Source organism: Rhopalosiphum padi, chromosome 4, assembly GCF_020882245.1.
Source record: "Rhopalosiphum padi isolate XX-2018 chromosome 4, ASM2088224v1, whole genome shotgun sequence".
In the NCBI taxonomy this organism is placed as follows: Eukaryota; Metazoa; Arthropoda; class Insecta; order Hemiptera; family Aphididae; genus Rhopalosiphum; species Rhopalosiphum padi.
The window spans coordinates 14,817,952-14,836,506 of NC_083600.1; the positions used below are offsets into that span (position 1 = coordinate 14,817,952).

The 18,555-nt window shown below is 28.6% G+C and overlaps 2 protein-coding genes across 2 annotated transcripts in view; both read left to right on the top strand.

The window, feature by feature from the left end:
- Positions 1 to 188: 188 nt before the first annotated feature.
- LOC132929407 (dyslexia-associated protein KIAA0319-like protein) lies at positions 189 to 8,046 on the top strand. The gene is made up of 17 exons (XM_060994740.1): positions 189 to 787; positions 861 to 982; positions 1,769 to 1,911; positions 2,422 to 2,668; positions 2,737 to 2,869; positions 2,942 to 3,133; positions 3,220 to 3,451; positions 4,280 to 4,508; positions 4,583 to 4,730; positions 4,805 to 4,916; positions 4,983 to 5,131; positions 5,254 to 5,444; positions 5,528 to 5,627; positions 5,701 to 6,018; positions 6,325 to 6,426; positions 7,329 to 7,493; positions 7,554 to 8,046. Exons 1-17 carry the CDS (start codon positions 649 to 651, stop codon positions 7,700 to 7,702), a joined length of 2,871 nt encoding a protein of 956 aa, XP_060850723.1. The 5' UTR covers positions 189 to 648; the 3' UTR covers positions 7,703 to 8,046.
- Positions 8,047 to 15,408: 7,362 nt separating this feature from the next.
- The window catches only part of LOC132929264 (uncharacterized), a 111,871-nt gene continuing 108,724 nt past the window's right edge, over positions 15,409 to 18,555 (top strand). The window contains exon 1 of the mRNA XM_060994491.1: positions 15,409 to 15,740. Coding sequence (XP_060850474.1) covers positions 15,711 to 15,740 — 30 coding nt within the window. The 5' untranslated portion in view covers positions 15,409 to 15,710. The remainder of the gene's footprint in view (positions 15,741 to 18,555) is intronic.

The following is an 18,555-nucleotide window of genomic DNA, read 5'->3' on the forward strand; positions in this document are numbered from 1 at the left end:
AGAAAAATGGTGGTGTACACGCTCGTTGGCCGTTGCTTGGCGAATCAACCTATATACATTATACAAGTATAATATTATTAATATTACGGTGAACAGCGATAAATAATCGCCCACCGACGACGTTTTATCATTATGACGTTATCAGTGTTCGACAAACTGAAATCCGGAGTAACCGCTAAAGAATTCTTCATTATCTATGGTTACCAGAACTATAATGATTTTATAATGCTAGTATCTCAAATTCTCATAATTATTTATTACAATTTACAATTATTTTATTACATGCTAATTTACCGTCATGGTCAGACGTCAGTGGTTACTGGTTAGTCTTAGACTCTTAGACTCTTAATTGTCTCATTCGCCTCTGGGCTCAAACCTCGATCGACATTCGACAGTCGTCAGTCATCAGCAATCGATACTAGTGAAGTACCTTCTAATTTTGTGAACTTAGAATTTATGTTATTTTCTGATGAAATTATAAAAATATGTATTTAAAGCGGTGGATATAATTTTTTTTTCTGTCAATCGTTATTGATATCATGTTTTAATAACATAACGTTAATGTTACAAAAAAAATTCATGTAGTCCTGTAATTCAGTAAGGAACTAGTTCCATATTGTTTGAAGGTCTAAACTAACAACAGTCAAAATGAAGTCTTCACAGAGTATTTTATTCGGTGTACTTCTTATGTTTGTATATTGTCGTTGTTTTTATGCAAGTGTGCGTGACCGCAAAGATTTATGTCCAAAAATCAACCCTTGGGTGTTCCTTGGATACAGGCCATTAAGTAAATATGATAAAAAATCAAAGTATTGAATGGGATAGATTAGTGTTAATTTCCAAATTGATGAATGTTTCAGGTAAAGAAGACGCTGGTCTCTATATAAAAATTTCAAATGTTACATTGAATGGATGTATCATGAAATGCTGTGAATCTGATAATTGTAATGTGGTTTTCATGAACAAAAACGATTGTTATACGGTAACTTTTACATTTACTTATTATGATTATATACACTGGTGAGTAAATACTAAACAAGCTCATAATTAAAATTTAAGGTTTAAATACATTGTTATGTAATTTTGTTTTGATAATAATGCAATTTAGTTCAATTTCAATATATTAAATTATATTTAACTAAAATGATAGATAATAATTACTACATAGATATATTAAAATAAACAATATTTCTTTTGATAGTATTTTATATTAAACCACTGTCTTATAAATCTGTGTATTAAACATTAACTTACTTCGGAACACTATCATTTAAATGATTAATACATTTATAAGGTTGCGTTAAATTGTTTTAAATTTACAGGTGATTGTATTTTTACTGGTAAATAAAATAACTCAAATTTTCAGTATTAAAGTGTGTATCCATGTTAAACCGTTTTATTGTTTTTACATTATTTTCTAAATTTTCAGTGTTTTTTTCAATTCCCATTAGTGCTAGTTAACCAATTACAAAAAGAACCTTTTGTTAACTCAATAACATTAGTTCTAGATTCATCGATTTAATTGAAATATACACTCTACAAACCACTGTAATGATAAGTTTAAATATATGGTATGAATTGAATACATTATAAGTATAAAAAAGATATATTATAGTTTGTATATAGTTTTGTACCACATTTTTACTATTATTCAATATTATTGATAATCAATATTATTTTATATATTTTAGCGATAATATTTTATTCAATATCTGTATCAAATTTTGTAAATGATTAAGCATGTTAATATATTTTTTTTTTATATTAGCTGTCGTGTAAAACAAACGATGACTGTTTTCCAGTTTATGCTAAAGAACATGTCTTAGATTTCAAAATGATTTTGGTAGCTCCACTTTCACCTGCTAATTATTGGACTGACATTTTGGAAGGAAACAGTTTCTCTGAGCCTGAGTAAATATAAATATAAATTTTTATAAGGTGATTCTTTTGTCAAAGAACCGAGAATTTTTATTTTGAAAAATAATAAATTATGGACCAATATTTTATGGAATATTTGAAGAACTTTACATACTTACATGTAACTAGAAAATGTTACTTTAAAATAGCCAAAATTTGATCATATTCTTTTAACAACAAAATATTGTGCACTTGTGTGTAAAAAAAATTGTTTAGATTCTTTGTATTATAAACTGTAGGTATAATTTACTTTTCAAGTTCCTTCTGTTAAAAATAAGTTTTACTTATAACTAATTTATTGAATCTACAACATTTTTTTTCAAAAGTTTTGTTTTTTTTTAACAAATTACTTATTTAAGTAGATAAAAAAATATTTTTTAAATTGTTTATACATTTTGTGATAATTAGTTTTTAATGTTAAAAGAATCACCTAGTATTATTGTATACATACCAATTTATTCTTTATGTCTAATAATATATATATCTATTTAATTAAAATTTTAGGGATGCCAAAGTAGTATCCTTAGATAAAATATGCGAAGTGAACAATGATTGTTCTGATAACGAATTATGTGACCCTCAAATTGGTATATGTGTTTGTTCTGAGGGTTATCAATTAGACGATACTAAGAAATTCTGCTATTCAAATACCGGTAATTTAGCATTAGGATCAAATATATCTGGTTATGATGTAGACGATGTAAACAATGCTATACCAGAACAACAACAACCATTTGACAGTTTAAAAAAAGTAAATAGTAAAAATTATTTAATTTTTATTGCAATATTTATTTTGAAAAAATAATTTTAAATCTTCAGGTATCAGTTGAAAGTGAATCCCAAAAACCACCTGAAATTAAACATTTAGTTGTTTCAGTTTTGTCAAAAACTGTACGATTACCAGAAAACGAAGCTACACTTTCTGCTTATACTGTACCAGCAGATGACACAGGTATATTCTATTTATTAACTATTCATCAGTTTATTGTTATGACATATTCATTATAATTCTATAATGATTTAGGTCATAGTTATCAATATGAATGGTCACTGATTTCAAAAACTCAGGGCTCTGGACAAACTGTATCAATGAATGATCAGAATGGAAGCACATTGAAACTTTCTAATTTAGTTGAAGGTTTATATATGTTCAAGGTGACTGTTACCGGTACAGGTGCTTTTGGAGAAGCACAAGCTAATGTCACGGTATTACTACGTAAGTCTTATAAGTCTTAAAATATATTATTTTAAAATTGTTTATTTAACTAAAAATATATTTTATATTAAAATTTCTTTTTAAAGCACAAAGAATCAATACACCACCAAAAGCTGTGATATTACCATCTTCCTTGGTGGTAAAGTTACCTAATACAGTAGCAGTGCTTGATGGTTCAAGTAGTCGTGATGATACTGGTATTGTGCATTGGCGTTGGGAGTTACAAAAAGGTCAACTAGGATATCGACCTCATTTACCCCCTGATACTCCAACTTTACAGTTAAATGTTCTACAAATTCCTGGAAACTATACATTCAAGTAAATAATATTTTTATTTAATTTAGTATATTTTTTTCTTTAGACATTATTACTTGTTAAAACATCTTTAAAAGTTCCATATTGTACCTTTAAAGATTGAAAATCATATACAGATAGTTCAAAAATCATGGTTTTTTCTACATATTGAGAAACTACTGAAATTTTACATGTATAATATTAAGAACGTCTTAGCAAATGTAATTTAAATATGCTTTTTTAGAGTTTATTTATTTTACCTAAACTTAAAAGTTTATTATCATATATCTATGACAGTTTTAGTGCATCAATATTAATTGATAATTATGGAATTAATATTAGAATATATTTTTGTTTTCATTTGTTTACAATAAAATTTCTCTCATGTAGTTGGAATTCATCTAGAGCAGGGGTCTTTGACCTTTTTATGCAGTGGGTCGCATATTATTTTTTTTAAATTATGCGGGCCACATTCGTAGTAAAAACATGTGTTTTATAGTTTTATCGAAATAGAAAAGATACTTGCTAAATTTCAAATATAATCACGGGCCTCACATTATGACAAGGAGGGCCATGGGTTGAAGACCCCTGATCTATAGTAAATATTGAGTTATTGTGACTTATTTAATATTATTGTTTAATTTTACTAGATGTTTATATTTTACAAATTTAACTTAAACGAGGTAAATATTTTGGATGTAGTGATTACTGATTTTATTAAACTTTGTGATCTTTATAATTAATATATTAAGTATACCATTGCATCAAGCTATCTAAAATATGTGTATTAATAAAAAAACCATTAAAATGAATTATTATACATATTTTTAATTTAATTTAATTTAATTTAAGATTGACCGTTATGGATGCGTGGAATGCTACCGACTCAACTACAGCTAATATTACTGTTATGCGAGTACCTGACTATCCGCCAGAGGCAAATGCTGGTCAAGATATGGTTGTTTATTTACCAGTAAAAAATGTGACTCTAAATGGAAGTCTAAGTACAGATGATCATGGTATTGTTGCATGGGAGTGGACAAAAAGTTCTTCAGATCAAAATAAAGCTGTCGATATTCAAGTGATTAAAAAATAAAAATAAAATTACTATAATATAAATTAACAATGTTTAATTTATGTTTAAAAACCTTTTAGGATACACGTACACCATATCCCAGGTTATCTAATTTGGAAGAAGGTTTGTACACATTTGTATTACGAGTGACTGATAATGCAAATCAAACATCAAGTCCATCAGAAGTTCATGTTTTTGTCAAACCACCAACCAATAAACCCCCTGTTGGTATGTTTATTCATATTTTTGTATGACTATGACTTAATACAATTATTATGTATATGATTACATTTTTTATTTAGCCATTGCTGGTAAAAATTTAACATTATCATTGCCTCAAACTTGGGCATTACTTGATGGTTCAAAAAGTAGCGATGATATTGGAATTGAAAAATGGAAGTGGTATCAAATTAGGTACAAAGAAAATCTTTTGTTAAATTTTGTTAATAAATTATTACCATATAAATAAATTTATTACAGTGGTCCATCGAATGTGCGTTTCAATAAAGACAACGCATCTAGAACAAATGTTACTGAATTGACGAAAGGTGTTTATGTAATTGGTTTAACTGTCACTGATGGAAATGGAAATAACGCTTCAGACATTGTTAAAATTACAGTATATCAAAGTAAGATAATGTTTATTGTGAAATACAATCAAATCAATTGAATCTTATTTAAACATTTTTAACAATTTTAATTTATATTACCCATTTTTTCGATAGTCTAATACTAAATATAAATTTTTTAGACAAAAATACTCCACCTAAAGCTAACGCTGGTGGAGATAAAACAATTGTATTGCCAGTCAGTGCTATTGTTCTCAATGGCTCATTGTCATGGGATGATTTAGCCATTGTAAAATGGGACTGGATTCGTGAACCAAATTCTTTAGCTGCTGGAAATATAATTTTAAATTCAGACCATTCGTCGGTTCTAATTGTATGTAAATTTATATATTTTATATTTACCTAATATTTTAAACTAAATTATAACTTATTTATTTTAAAATTTTCTTTGATTAGGTAACAAACATTGTTGAAGGACGATATGTATTTCGTTTAAAAGTTACTGATGACCAAGGAGCGTCCAGTGAAGATATAGTTTCGGTTAACGTCAAGCCTGGTATAATAGTTTACAGATCTTTTTTTTGTCTGACATGAATATTTATTTAATATAAGCCTGTATTCATTTTCAGATCCTATTGCAAAGTCTATTGTTTGTTTAACACTTTACATTGAAGCAAGCCGATTAACACAAAATCAAGCAGACGAGGTGAAATTAAAACTAGGCATGTTATTGCCAACTGGCAGTCAATTAAAGGTTAGAAAATGGACAGAAGAACAAAATTCTAAAAGGGCCCAGTTACATTTCTTCGTTGATGATAATAAAAATAAAACACTCTCAGGACCAGATGTAGTCTCTATGTTAAAATCCAAACTCAAACAAGATTCTTCACTTTTACAACTATCTGTTGACAATATTCAAACTACAGTTTGTCAAAATAATTGTTCAGGTTTGTGCACAAATTACTTTTTTTTTTTAAAAAAGATTCTTAAATCTTATTAGTGTTATTACTTATTAGTTATTATCAATGGTGTAGTTATAAATTTGCTCATATTTTCATTGAAATTCCTGTAAATTTATTAAAAATATAATATATTTTTTTTTTATAAATTGGGTATATTGTCTCAAAAAACGCTTCACCTCTAGTAATTTATACTGTAGTACTGTACTGATTGTAAAAAAGAAGAATGCATCCAGCATGAAAATTTTAATTATTTTAAATTGTTATTTTGATTGTTACTTATATTTTATACAGGCCACGGAATCTGTGAAGAAGAAACACGTATATGCGTTTGTGAAGCATTTTGGATGCACAATTTGTACAGAGCTTTATTTGGAGATGGTGAATCCAATTGTGGTAAGTTTAAACATATAATTTTAATATTTATTCATCTTAAAGATGTCATATTTTCTTAAAATATTTTATTTTATAGTATTTGAACTAATTAATAAATTATTTTATATTAGAAGAGGAATTCTTATAATAACTAATTAATTGTTTTTATTTTAAATAATATTTAGGTTATATTAAATTGAACATAAGTCAAAATTGAATGGTAAATTATAATATTTATAAATTATTTTTTGATATATATTATATGTTATTCACATATACAATATAACCGTAATACAAAATTATATCATCTCCTAAGATTTGATGTTAAAAAATATATTGAATTGTGTCGGGTTTCTACGATATGCTTGTTATACATAGGTGCAATTTGAGTTTTAAATTTGGAGGGGCTATTATAATTTGTATGTATTGATATATGTACTATGTGTATGCTCCCTAAGATATATAAAGGTGGAAGGGGATATATAAAAGCTATTTTTTTGGGGAGGGCTATGATTGATTTTGAGGGGGCTTAGCCCCCAAGTCCCCCTCAAATTGCGATTATGTTATAGTTTATCAAAGTAAAGTTATAAATGCTACTATTTTATCGTATAAATGTGTCTCTATGATATAATATATTTAAACGAGGCAGTTAGGCAGTATCTCAATATTTTGAATTATTAAAGTATACTTACCCATTTAAATATATTAAATTATTATATCCATCGTGGACTTAAATTTGTATGTGCATTATGTATGCTGTAGACACTATAAAAATATTAAATTATAAAGGACGTATTATCAATATAATAAAAGAATATTATGATTGTTATTATTTATAGGATATTGATTATATTACTATACATTATATATTATTATTTGAATTGTAAAAGTATAATTTATGTATATTTTTTTTTTTTTGATAGAATGGAGTATTGTATATGTGGTTATCATATTAGCTGCTATGTTTGTAACTACAGTATTTTGTTTTTGGAGTATTGCTTGTTTCTGCAATCGGATTTGTACTACTAAACAAAAAATCAAAAAATACAAGCTAGTTGGAGTTGATGATGATAATCATTCAATGAAAAGTTAGTCTTATGATTTATTGTTATTATTTATTAACTTAAATAATTTGGTTATATTATTAGGTTCAATGTCACACTTGGAATTATCTGACACAGATTCGGATTCAGACGTACTATTAGATGTGAGAAAGGCCAAAATGAATCAGAACAGTATGTCAAACAAATTTTTAAATGTCTCTCGATACAAGAAAAATAAGAGAGTAAATGCTTGAACTGCTATAAATTGTTATTCTAATTTTTCTACTATTCATAACGGAATTTCAGAACATCAATAGCTTCTCATACAATTATACAATATAATATGAGCTTAATTCATAGAAAAACTAAAAATGACAAATTATTTTTAAAGTTTGTGAAAAAAATTATTAATTTGACGAACTGATGATATTTTACACACATATTTCTTATTTAAATTTAAATTATTTGAATACTATATTTTAAACAAAACCGTTATATAGTGTATTCTGATCTATACCATTATTTTCTAGTCATGCTTGTTTTATTTAATTGCAAAGTTTGTTGGATAAAAAGTAAAGTGATTTTCACATCTATTAAACATTGTGTTTTTTTAATTTTTATTATTGTCACTAGCAAGGCTGTAATTGTATTATGGAATTTACTAGTGTAATCTTAATGAACAGTAAAACAATTAATTAATGATATTGATTTAAAAATTGAAAAGAAAGTTGAAATATTACAACATTAGTTAGAATTGTTATTTAGTACAAAAATAAAAAATACTTATAATATTATTCTATATTATTAAATTCCTAATTACAAGCCTTTTTGATTAGTTATGATTTTTTTATTATATGTATTAAAAAAATAAATTATGATAATATATTATTACCAATTTACATTTTACATTTGTAAGAAAAAGTTCCTTGAATATAATATAATTATAATTATTCATATTGGTTTAAATACCATAATAAAAATTATTGTCTATTTATTTTTCATAATACAAAGATTCTGTAAAAATAACGTAAGTACCTATGATTTATGAAGAATATTATATTAAGTTGTAATGCTTTTTTTAGAAACATTTATCAACATTTTTACTGGTTAAAAATGCTTAAAAATGTAATACAAGGTTCCTTATAATATGGTGTTTATTTGCGGAATAAAAAATATCAAAAATACTTAACACAATATTTTTTTTATAAGCGCTTAAATTTAAAGTTTCTCCAAATTTCTAACATTTTCTTTTTGTATCTAAAATTTGATAACTTAATACAACATTCTTCATAAGGTCAATTTTACCTATACAAATAAAGTTTACTGGTTCAATGATCATTGATCACATTCATTTGAAGTTCAAATTTTGTCAAGACTTGAATTCACCAGTGAATTTTGATTATTGCGAACTAAAATGTGCAATGTTGTTGGTAAGTTTTTAAACACGGTGGATGTGATGTGCTATTAAAAAAAAACAAAAATTTGAAATAATAAGATAGTAACATTTCAGATACTTTTTAATTTTTATATTTTTATTAGAATAATTTAAAATTACCCTAGTATAAAATGATCAAGCTTATTGATCAATAAAAGCTTTGAACAACAGTACAAGGCCAAGAGCCAAGAACTAATAAAAAAAAATATGACAGTTGTCAGTTTCAAATGTTTTTACTTGTAAAATTGTAACTAATATGGAACCCAAAAAGAATCATACATTTGAAAAATATATCATGTATAAAAAATGGATCCCTTTGGATATTTAGTGATAATTTCAATGTTAAATCATTTACGGTAATACGGTTACCAATATTTCAGTACGACAAAATAACTAAATCGATTTGGTCAAAAAGTGGTTCCTACAATCCTACCTATTGCGCAAATTATGTTTATAATTTTACTAATTTTAGACTAATGTTTTGCGAATTTAGTCCCTTCTATACTTTACCTTAGTTCATTTGTACCTAATTTGGCTAATTTATACATTTATATTTTATACATAGATATCGTGTTGTCACGAGTGCATAATGTCGGACGGTCACCGTAATAATAGCTAAAAGTACGGGTTTAAAGTCTAACATCTGAGGGTGGGCGTATGTATCGCGAAGACTAACACGCTCCGATATACAACGTAGTATACTATTATGTTACCACTTACCAAATAAGTTATACAACAATTAATATTAGCAACTCAGCCAGTAATAACCACCAGCGCATACGAATTGCGTCCCTAAATGATATTTTGTCCGAGTTGCGTCCGTGGTTTTATCACGACACAGCCGAGTTGCGTCCGCGGTTTTTTCACGACATATCCGAGTTGCGTCCGCGGTTTACTCGGGGTATTTTTTATCGGGCCATGGGTTTTTCAGCAACTGAGAATATTGTTTGGTGATAAACTCGTAGATAATCTCGATTATCGATATCTTATCTGTAAGTATCACCTTAAATTTATTGTTGGAAATTAATTTTGTTCGTGTTAGCATTAGTCTTACTTCGATACTCCATTTGTTCGACAAAACATTAGCGTTTTATACATTTTAATTTATTTTTATTAAATTTATATTTATAATTTAATATTAATTTAACTTTGCAATGGAAAATCTTAAAGTAGTTAAAATGACCAGTGAAAAAAATAAATTATTATATTGTGTTAATGGATACAAATTTGCTTTCCAAAAATTTTTAAATAATAATGTTCAGAGGTGGTCGTGTTCTAAACGTTTGTGCAAGTGTTATTTTAAAATGAACGAAAATAATGAAATAATTTTTAGTGCTTTAAATCATGAACATGATAAAGACGACGAAAACGTCTTAAATCGTCAAAAAATTGGTAATAAATTAAAGCGTAAAGCTCTAGATGACCCATGTGAAAAGCCATGCAAAATTTTACATCGGGAGTTGCGTAAAGGAGATGTAAGTACATTAACTACCACAGATATAAACCGTATAAGGAAAAATATTCATTATGCTCGGTCGAGCATTATTCCAAAATTGCCTACAGATTTAGAAGAGTTGCATTTGGCACTAACCAATTTAGGCGAAATAAAAACTAATAAAGACGAAATATTTTTATTAATAAATAACACTGAAAAAAATATTGTAGCATTTTCAACGACAACAAATTTAAAATTTTTAAGTGAGTGTAAAACTTTATATATCGATGGCACATTTAAAAGTTGCCCTAAGCTTTTCTATCAATTATTTATAATTCATGGTGCTAAAAATACTACTTATACTCCTTTAGTATTTTTTTTACTAACAGGCAAGACTATATCAATATATAAAGATGCGTTTTATAGTTTAATAGAAAAAATGAACGATTTGAATTTAAATTTTGCCCCCAATATAATTTATGCAGACTTTGAACAAGCAATACACTCTGCAGTTGTAGATATTTTTCCTGATGTCATACGCAAAGGTTGTAGATTTCATCTCGGACAATCAATCTGGAGAAAAATTCAAAGTCTTGGTCTATCTACAGTTTTTAAAAATAAATCTGAAATTGGAAAATTTTTGAAATTATTCTTTGGTCTTTCATTTTTAAAACCCGATGAGGTTAATAACTGTTTTTATGAAGACTTAATGGCTATAAAACCTAACGACGAAAGAGTTGATAATTTTTTGAATTATTTTGAAAAAAATTATATTTTGCTGGAAAGTAAATTTCAACCGTCATTATGGGCCGAGTTTTCAAACTCGTTAATGCGTACCACCAACGCATGTGAATCATTTCACTCAAAATTAAATAGCATGTTTTATTCGTCGTATCCCAATATTTTTCAATTTGTTGAAGTACTGAAAAATGTCCAAACAGATATTTATATTAAAATGCGAAGTTCAAATAAACGTAATAAACGAAGAGAGGATGTGGAAAAAGAAGAATTTATTAAAAAAACTATGACTGAGTTTGAAAACAAAAATATAACATGTCTTGACTTTGTTCAAAAATTGGCAAATAAAAATTTACCGATGCATAAATGATACCTACATAAATATTTATATTACAATTTTTAGCTATATCATATTTTTTAAATCAACCAAACATTTTAAAACAATAAATAATTTATAATATGCAATTACAATTTTTAACCACCACACAGTTTATATTATTACAATTTTTAACCACACCATTTATATAAATGACAGTCCTCAGTCTGTAAAAGTGGGAAGGAAAATATGTATATTATTATGTGGATTATTAACCAATTAATAAATTATTAACCAGGACGCAACTCGGATATGTCGCGAGAAAATCGCGGACGCAACTCGTATGTGTTGTGCAAATATCGCGGACGCAACTCGAATATCGCCATATATATTTTTGTATTTTGGGACGCAATTCGTATGCAGCCATAACCACAATACGTATAAAATAGGACGTTAACCGAAATTTAGTTCTCTAGACCGGAAAGAATAGTGGTGACTACCCTTAGTCAGTATTGTACGCGCTTAATACAATATCTATTTATGTATACTTCTCTCCAACTCGCTCTCTCGTTCCATAATAAATAGACGGGGAATTTATTCCTCCCCCCCGGGACTTTAAATATTAACCTTTATTATTGTTTAAATAGACATTTCATCGATATTTTGACTTAGTTGTCGATTATTTTTATTTTAATGCGCTTTTTGCCTTAATTTTTTTAGTTCACAAAGAATAAACTTTTTTCTTAATGCACTTTTTGGCGTTCGATTATATTATACCCCTCCCTGATACGTTTCCCATAGATTGATGGTAATGATAATAAACCAGGCGCGAACGCAGGGGGGGATTGGGTGTTTAAGCCCTTTCCGAAATATCATGAACAAAAAAAAAATTATTATATATTAAAAATTACCTATAAATGATCAGTATGATATTTATGAATACTTTTTCAACCCCCTTGCACCCCCCCCCCCCCACACACACAAATTTTTCCTGCGTTCGCGCCTATAATAAACATACGACAATAGTAGAGATGAGTGCATACACTGTATACCATACGCAGGAACAATTAATATAATCAACACTGATGTGTCTAGGCCGAGTAATATAAACTGTTAACGTTGATTAATGTTGCGCAGGGATCAGCGGCCACTGTCGTAGTGTCGTCTGTTTTATTTTCATTTTTCTCCGTAGTTATTGTATTATACAATATAATATTATACACCTTCTCGTATTATTATTATATTATTGTCGTCATGACATAATTATTATTTATTATTGTACCGCTGCGGCTGTGGAGATAATATTACGGTGGCGTTGTCGTAGTGCGACTATATTATATTCATAATAATGAAAACGAAATCCTCGTCATGTTGTTATACCATCATCATATCGTTATTATTAATATTATTATAGCGTACACATTAACGTAGCTAGTGTACCATACTATTATAATTATATGCGTTTATATTTATCACTTTACCGTCGTAAAACGAAAACAGACCCTTTCGATTATAATCCCGCGGAAAGCCGGCTGTACGATATATATCTATTATATTGTTATAATATTGTGCTTGAATATCCGTCGTGTGTGGTGACGGTGGCAGTAGGGTCGTGTGATATAATATATGGTAGGTATCTAATCATATCGTGCGTATGCGATTATTATTATTATTATTATTGAACACGGGCACACGGCGTAGGAGTGTAGGACGTAGGTAAGTAAATAACGCGCATTATAATATTTTACCGTGTTGACGGCGATCCGTTTAATATTGTATTTGTGTACATAAATTTATTAATATTTCGGTTGCTGCTGCTGTTGGTCGATCGACTTATGCGGTTTTGAAAGAATCGGATATTTTTTACTCGCTTATTATAGTCCACGAAAGTACAATATTGGCACCTATATCGACTTGTATATCTACGACTATGCTGCGTAACACTCTAGGGTTTTTTAAATATTTTTTTATCGCGTCCGCGCCATCGCACGTAGTGGCTACAATATTGTCGTCCAAAATCAAAATAGGCTAGCTATATTTTTTTTTAACTCTGTTTAGTGTGTGTGTTGGTCGTCTTCGAATCGCAATATGTATTTCACCGAAATAAACGTCGACGTTTATCACGGACCGTGTTATTGTACTTATATTACCTATATACCTATACAATCATATCGAATGTCGGATCGAGACCCGCCGACAAGGTTTCTCGTATTATTTTTTATGTGTCTACCATCGTTACAATAATAGATCGCCAACCGGAGTGTACACATAATATGATGTATACGTATTACACCGACGCAACGAGTGATTTGTATTTTGTCTCGTCTCATATTATTATGTCGTATCCTATAGCTGCTGCAGGCTATAGGTATAGGAAAGTCTACATTTTTTTTAACTCAACTTCTACGTTTATATATAAGTACACCAAGTATGGTATACTTATACTAAAAGTACCTACATCGGTTTCAGAAAAATCCATTAGATAACAATATTATAGGTCTAAAGAGTGGACTTTTAAGTTATCAAAAGTTTAAAATATGATGCCATAAAGATAATACCCATTGGTTCTCAAAAAAAATCTTAAAATTTTTCTTAAAAACTCATAAAATATGCATTCATGTTTTGGATTGAGTATTTGAGTTACTATTATTTAATTATGTACCTAATTAAAGTATTATATATTACTTCTATATATTATTCCTGGGTTAATCCTGGTTTGAATATTAGGTCATTCAAAAACCATTAAGGTAGTTGAAAAGTGTATGTATGTCTACAGTTCTGCATGAGTGACAAAGTTTATCGATTTAGTTACAAAGTAAACAAACCATCGAGATACAGATATACATTAAATATTGATGATTTATACAAGTTATTACTTATTGATCCCACTCGGGAAATGAATAATCATGATATTATTTATAAACAATAATACAATTTAAAATATTACTCATCTGAATCCCAAAAACATACTCATCAAAGATTATAAAAAATAATTTTTTTTTACGAATTCTGTAACCAACAAAGCGTCTACATTTTTTACTTCCACTAAGCTCAATCCCAATTCCCAATAAATATATTATAAGAAAACCTAAAATTCCACAGATACTTTGTGCTGCAATTTAACAAATTTACAGTATCTACACCGATTTAATATTTATCAATCTGTCAAGTCGTCAATAAAAACATCAGGCTTTAATTAATCAACTGACGACTGCACATAAATATATTATATAAGTGTACCTATGTTCGTCCTCATTCTTCGCCTACACAGCATACGTCGAAATATAATAACGATTCCGCCCCCTAGACGAAATCGTTATTATTATTATTATTATTACACCATCGGTCAGACGCATTGGCGCTAAAGTAATAGACGGAGGAAATAGAGGGAGAGAGAGAGTGTGAGAGATGAGACAGATGAGAGAAAATGAGAGGGAAAATGAAAATAAAATTGGATACGACAACCGCAGAGATCGCGTATTACACTACACGCATGCACGCTCCACCCCTAAACCCGCATACCGTATACAGCGGAGGTGAATACCTATAGAATATATACAGGGTGTATCACCCGTCGACGTGTTCGGAACCGTATTTTTCGAAGTAACATTTTTGAAAAACGATGTTTTGACGCTTGTCATTGCCATATATAGCTACGGTGATTTATAATTATGTAGGTGATCTACGAATACTCACCTAAATATGATTTATAGTAAATACTCGTTTTCGCATTTCCGGAATCTGTATTATAGTATTAAATCCGTATAGATACTTCGAGAATTAAATCGCCGATTTCCGCGAGTAATATTTAAATGACGGTTATATAGGCATCTGCAGCAGTTTTAAAGATTATATACAGACAGAAAGCGGTTATTGAGACGACATAATATTATATGACTTATAGTCGTATAGGTATTATTATATAGTAGGTAATGTTCACGAGTGAGGACGAACTTCCTCTTGAGACATCCTGTACAAATAATATTTATACCGTTTCTCGGGATCGATCACCGGCGGTGGCGCTTCTTCACCGGATACACCGCCCCGCTGGTGGTTTAATTCGCCCGTTGTGTATATGCGCGTTCGCGTATCTTTATCGCTTGCCACCTCTAGACCGCACGCCCGCCGTGCGAGTTTGTTTTTGCTAGTACAATTATTTTACATACATATCATATTATTATCGTCGTCGCAGGTACGTGATAAATCGTATACGGATCGTACTCCACTCAGGCAATCTGTAGCAGCATCGGTCCAATCGACCGGCGCAGTCATGGCTTGAACGCATAATATATAATATTATTATATATTAGGCACGCCGCGCGGACTTCCGTTCCCACTATGGAACAAGAACCGGAAAAGCTGAAAAAAGTGAGTAAACTATTATAATATTAATCATGTGCGTCATGTGCGCGCGTATTTGCAGTGTTATATTAGATATTATGTACGTATGTGTTCGTACTACACGACCATCAGCTGGCGTGTAGGCTATAGGCATATTATATTGGTACTATATTTGCACAGCGAATGAGCGAAAATTACTACACACTCGATATGATGTTGGACATTCAGCATCATGTATAGTATCCCTTGCGTTATCGTTATGAATAAATTATAAGAAATAATAAATAACATAGTGTGTATTTAATATTTATGACAAACAGCGTCGGCGCGGGCGCGTTTCTATATAGGGCGTATTCGCGAAAACGACCTACCCATATATTGTAATGAACGACTTAGGCACCGTTTGTGTATGCGAAGTAATTTAATTAAAATAATTTAAAGTTTTCAGTTCTGTACATATTATGTATTAATTGAATCATCGAAATGAAATAGTATTATTAATTAATAATACGAATATTGAATGTACTGCACACGCGTACAATATTATGCGCTTAGGTACACGTCTTGCTGTACATTCATTATAAAAGTACTACACAAGCAAAACAATGAGTATCATACTACAGTTTAACTCTGTAGTTTATAAAGTAAATCATAGGATCCGATTGCGATAAGATTTTATTTTAAGTTTTTTTGTTCGCGATTCTGTTTAAACTTTTAAAGACTATATTATGTAAAGAGAGTGTTAGTAGAAATAAATATATTATATTAAAAAATAATTTTCTTTTTGCGTGGCTATAATAATAGTAATCTGAGTAATCATCACATATAAAATATATCAGTATTTGTCATCTCACTATTATTATAGCAATATATGTACATGGTCTACCCTTATTATTATTATGTATTAGATATATATTTATCCAGATAACATGTATAATATATTATTTTATATATGTGACCTATATTTATACAAGATGGACCATGATTAGGCTATTTTTAAAATCCGAAAGATTGAAAAACTTTGATATTACTGCAGTGATATATAAGTACCTATAATATAGGTAGAAAGAGTGGGTTCATTTCTATTGCGGTTTCTCCCTGTCGGAAAATTCCGTTCTAGTCAAAATGCCTTTCATTTGTACATGAAAATTGAAGTACTAAAACCTTTAATCAAATTAGGTAGGATGAAGAATCGTCAAACATACATAATTTGAATTTTTCACATTCTGTTTGTACCAATCGTTTTATCGAAATCTCAAGTCTATTTTTTACTGTAAAATCGTGTGTAAATAAAAGTTCAGAGTGTGAAAATGAAGTTTTGGAGAAGTCTAAAACTGCTGTTTATATTTTAGGATAAATCTTAGTAAGACTTAAAGAAAAAAATAATTTAGAATTCAACGGTCGGTAATAAGACCACTGCAGAGTGGTTCAACCTATATAGTATATAATATATTGTTTTATATATGGCCGCCTCAATTCAAATTGAATGCATAATGTATATAAATGTTTATATATACATGAAAACAGATGTAGATAATATGTTTTATATAGGTCGTATAAGCTTTTATATTGTTTTATTGATTATTATTATATGTTATATAACTTCGCCCACTACTGAATTCTTATTATTTTTTTACAAATGTAGAAATGTCAACACGTATACTATACACAGATTGCATTTTTGATTAACAGTTAGATATACTTTATAACATTAAATTTAAAATTATTATTTATTTAAAATACATATCATTATATAACACTACTATGTATTCATCTTATCGAGTAAAATATAATGTAATGTGTGTATAGCTAATACAGCTAGTATGGCTATTTGTACACAAATACCTAGGTTAGGTTATAGGTATACATTTATTGATAATTATTATTTCATGTAAAGTTATAACTTATAACAATAACATTTACAATGTGTTATTGATTATTATTTTAAGATTTTAATCGTATATAACGGCATATTTTAACTATAACACATAATGACGAGTTGGACTCGTTAAGTTAAAATATAGAAGAGGTATAATAAATTAATAAATAATTTAAAAAAAATCTTAATTTATAATAAATATCTTTAATTTTGCGAGTTTTGTATTAACGACGATTATCCAAGGAATTTTTATTTTATGGACGGCGGTTGAGGAAAATTCGACCATTACGGTTCCATATTATAGTATATACACGATTGTATATCTACTTTTGGGATCGGGTAATCGCTCTAATCTTTATTGTACGGTTAAGTCGGTCTTAGGAAAATATGATTGTTTATGTCATTATTTTCCAAATGAAAAGACAGAAGAATAAAATAGTATAGTTATACAATTTATAAGTTATAAGTTATAACTCTACATATGGTCCAAGACAAAGTTGAAAAATTATTAACACAATAAGTCAATAAAATATTATTATTATAATTGAATTAATGTTAGTTATAGGAAAATCTGTTGATTTTTAATAAAAATAAGTTTAATAAATGATCATAAAAGTTATGTTGCCGTCTTTTGTAGTTGTGCTTTTATTTGTTTAATTCTTTCTTATTACATCGATTTAAAATAATAGTCTAGAAATTATCATTAATATTTGTATTCATTTTTAAATTAATTAAGTTTATCAATAGGTATTTTGTGTTATATGTATACTGTTTAAGGGGAGGTTATACAAAAATCGTTTGGTTACAATGACAACGCACCGAAAAAATTCACGTCAAAAAACGATGTGTGGAAAAAAGGATCGTTGCAGGTGGCGTCAACGTGAACTAAACAATAAAATAGACAATAGCGAGGGTCGGAAATAATATGTTTTTTTTATTAAATAATAATAATAATAATAAAAA

Excerpts from the sequence above, each read along its gene's own strand:
- LOC132929407 (XM_060994740.1), top strand. The coding sequence starts at position 649 with ATGAAGTCTTCACAGAGTATTTTATTCGGTGTACTTCTTATGTTTGTA. Across the intron at positions 3,452-4,279 it reads CCTGGAAACTATACATTCAA|ATTGACCGTTATGGATGCGT; the intron begins GTAAATAATATT and ends ATTTAATTTAAG. Across the intron at positions 5,628-5,700 it reads TTCGGTTAACGTCAAGCCTG|ATCCTATTGCAAAGTCTATT; the intron begins GTATAATAGTTT and ends ATTCATTTTCAG.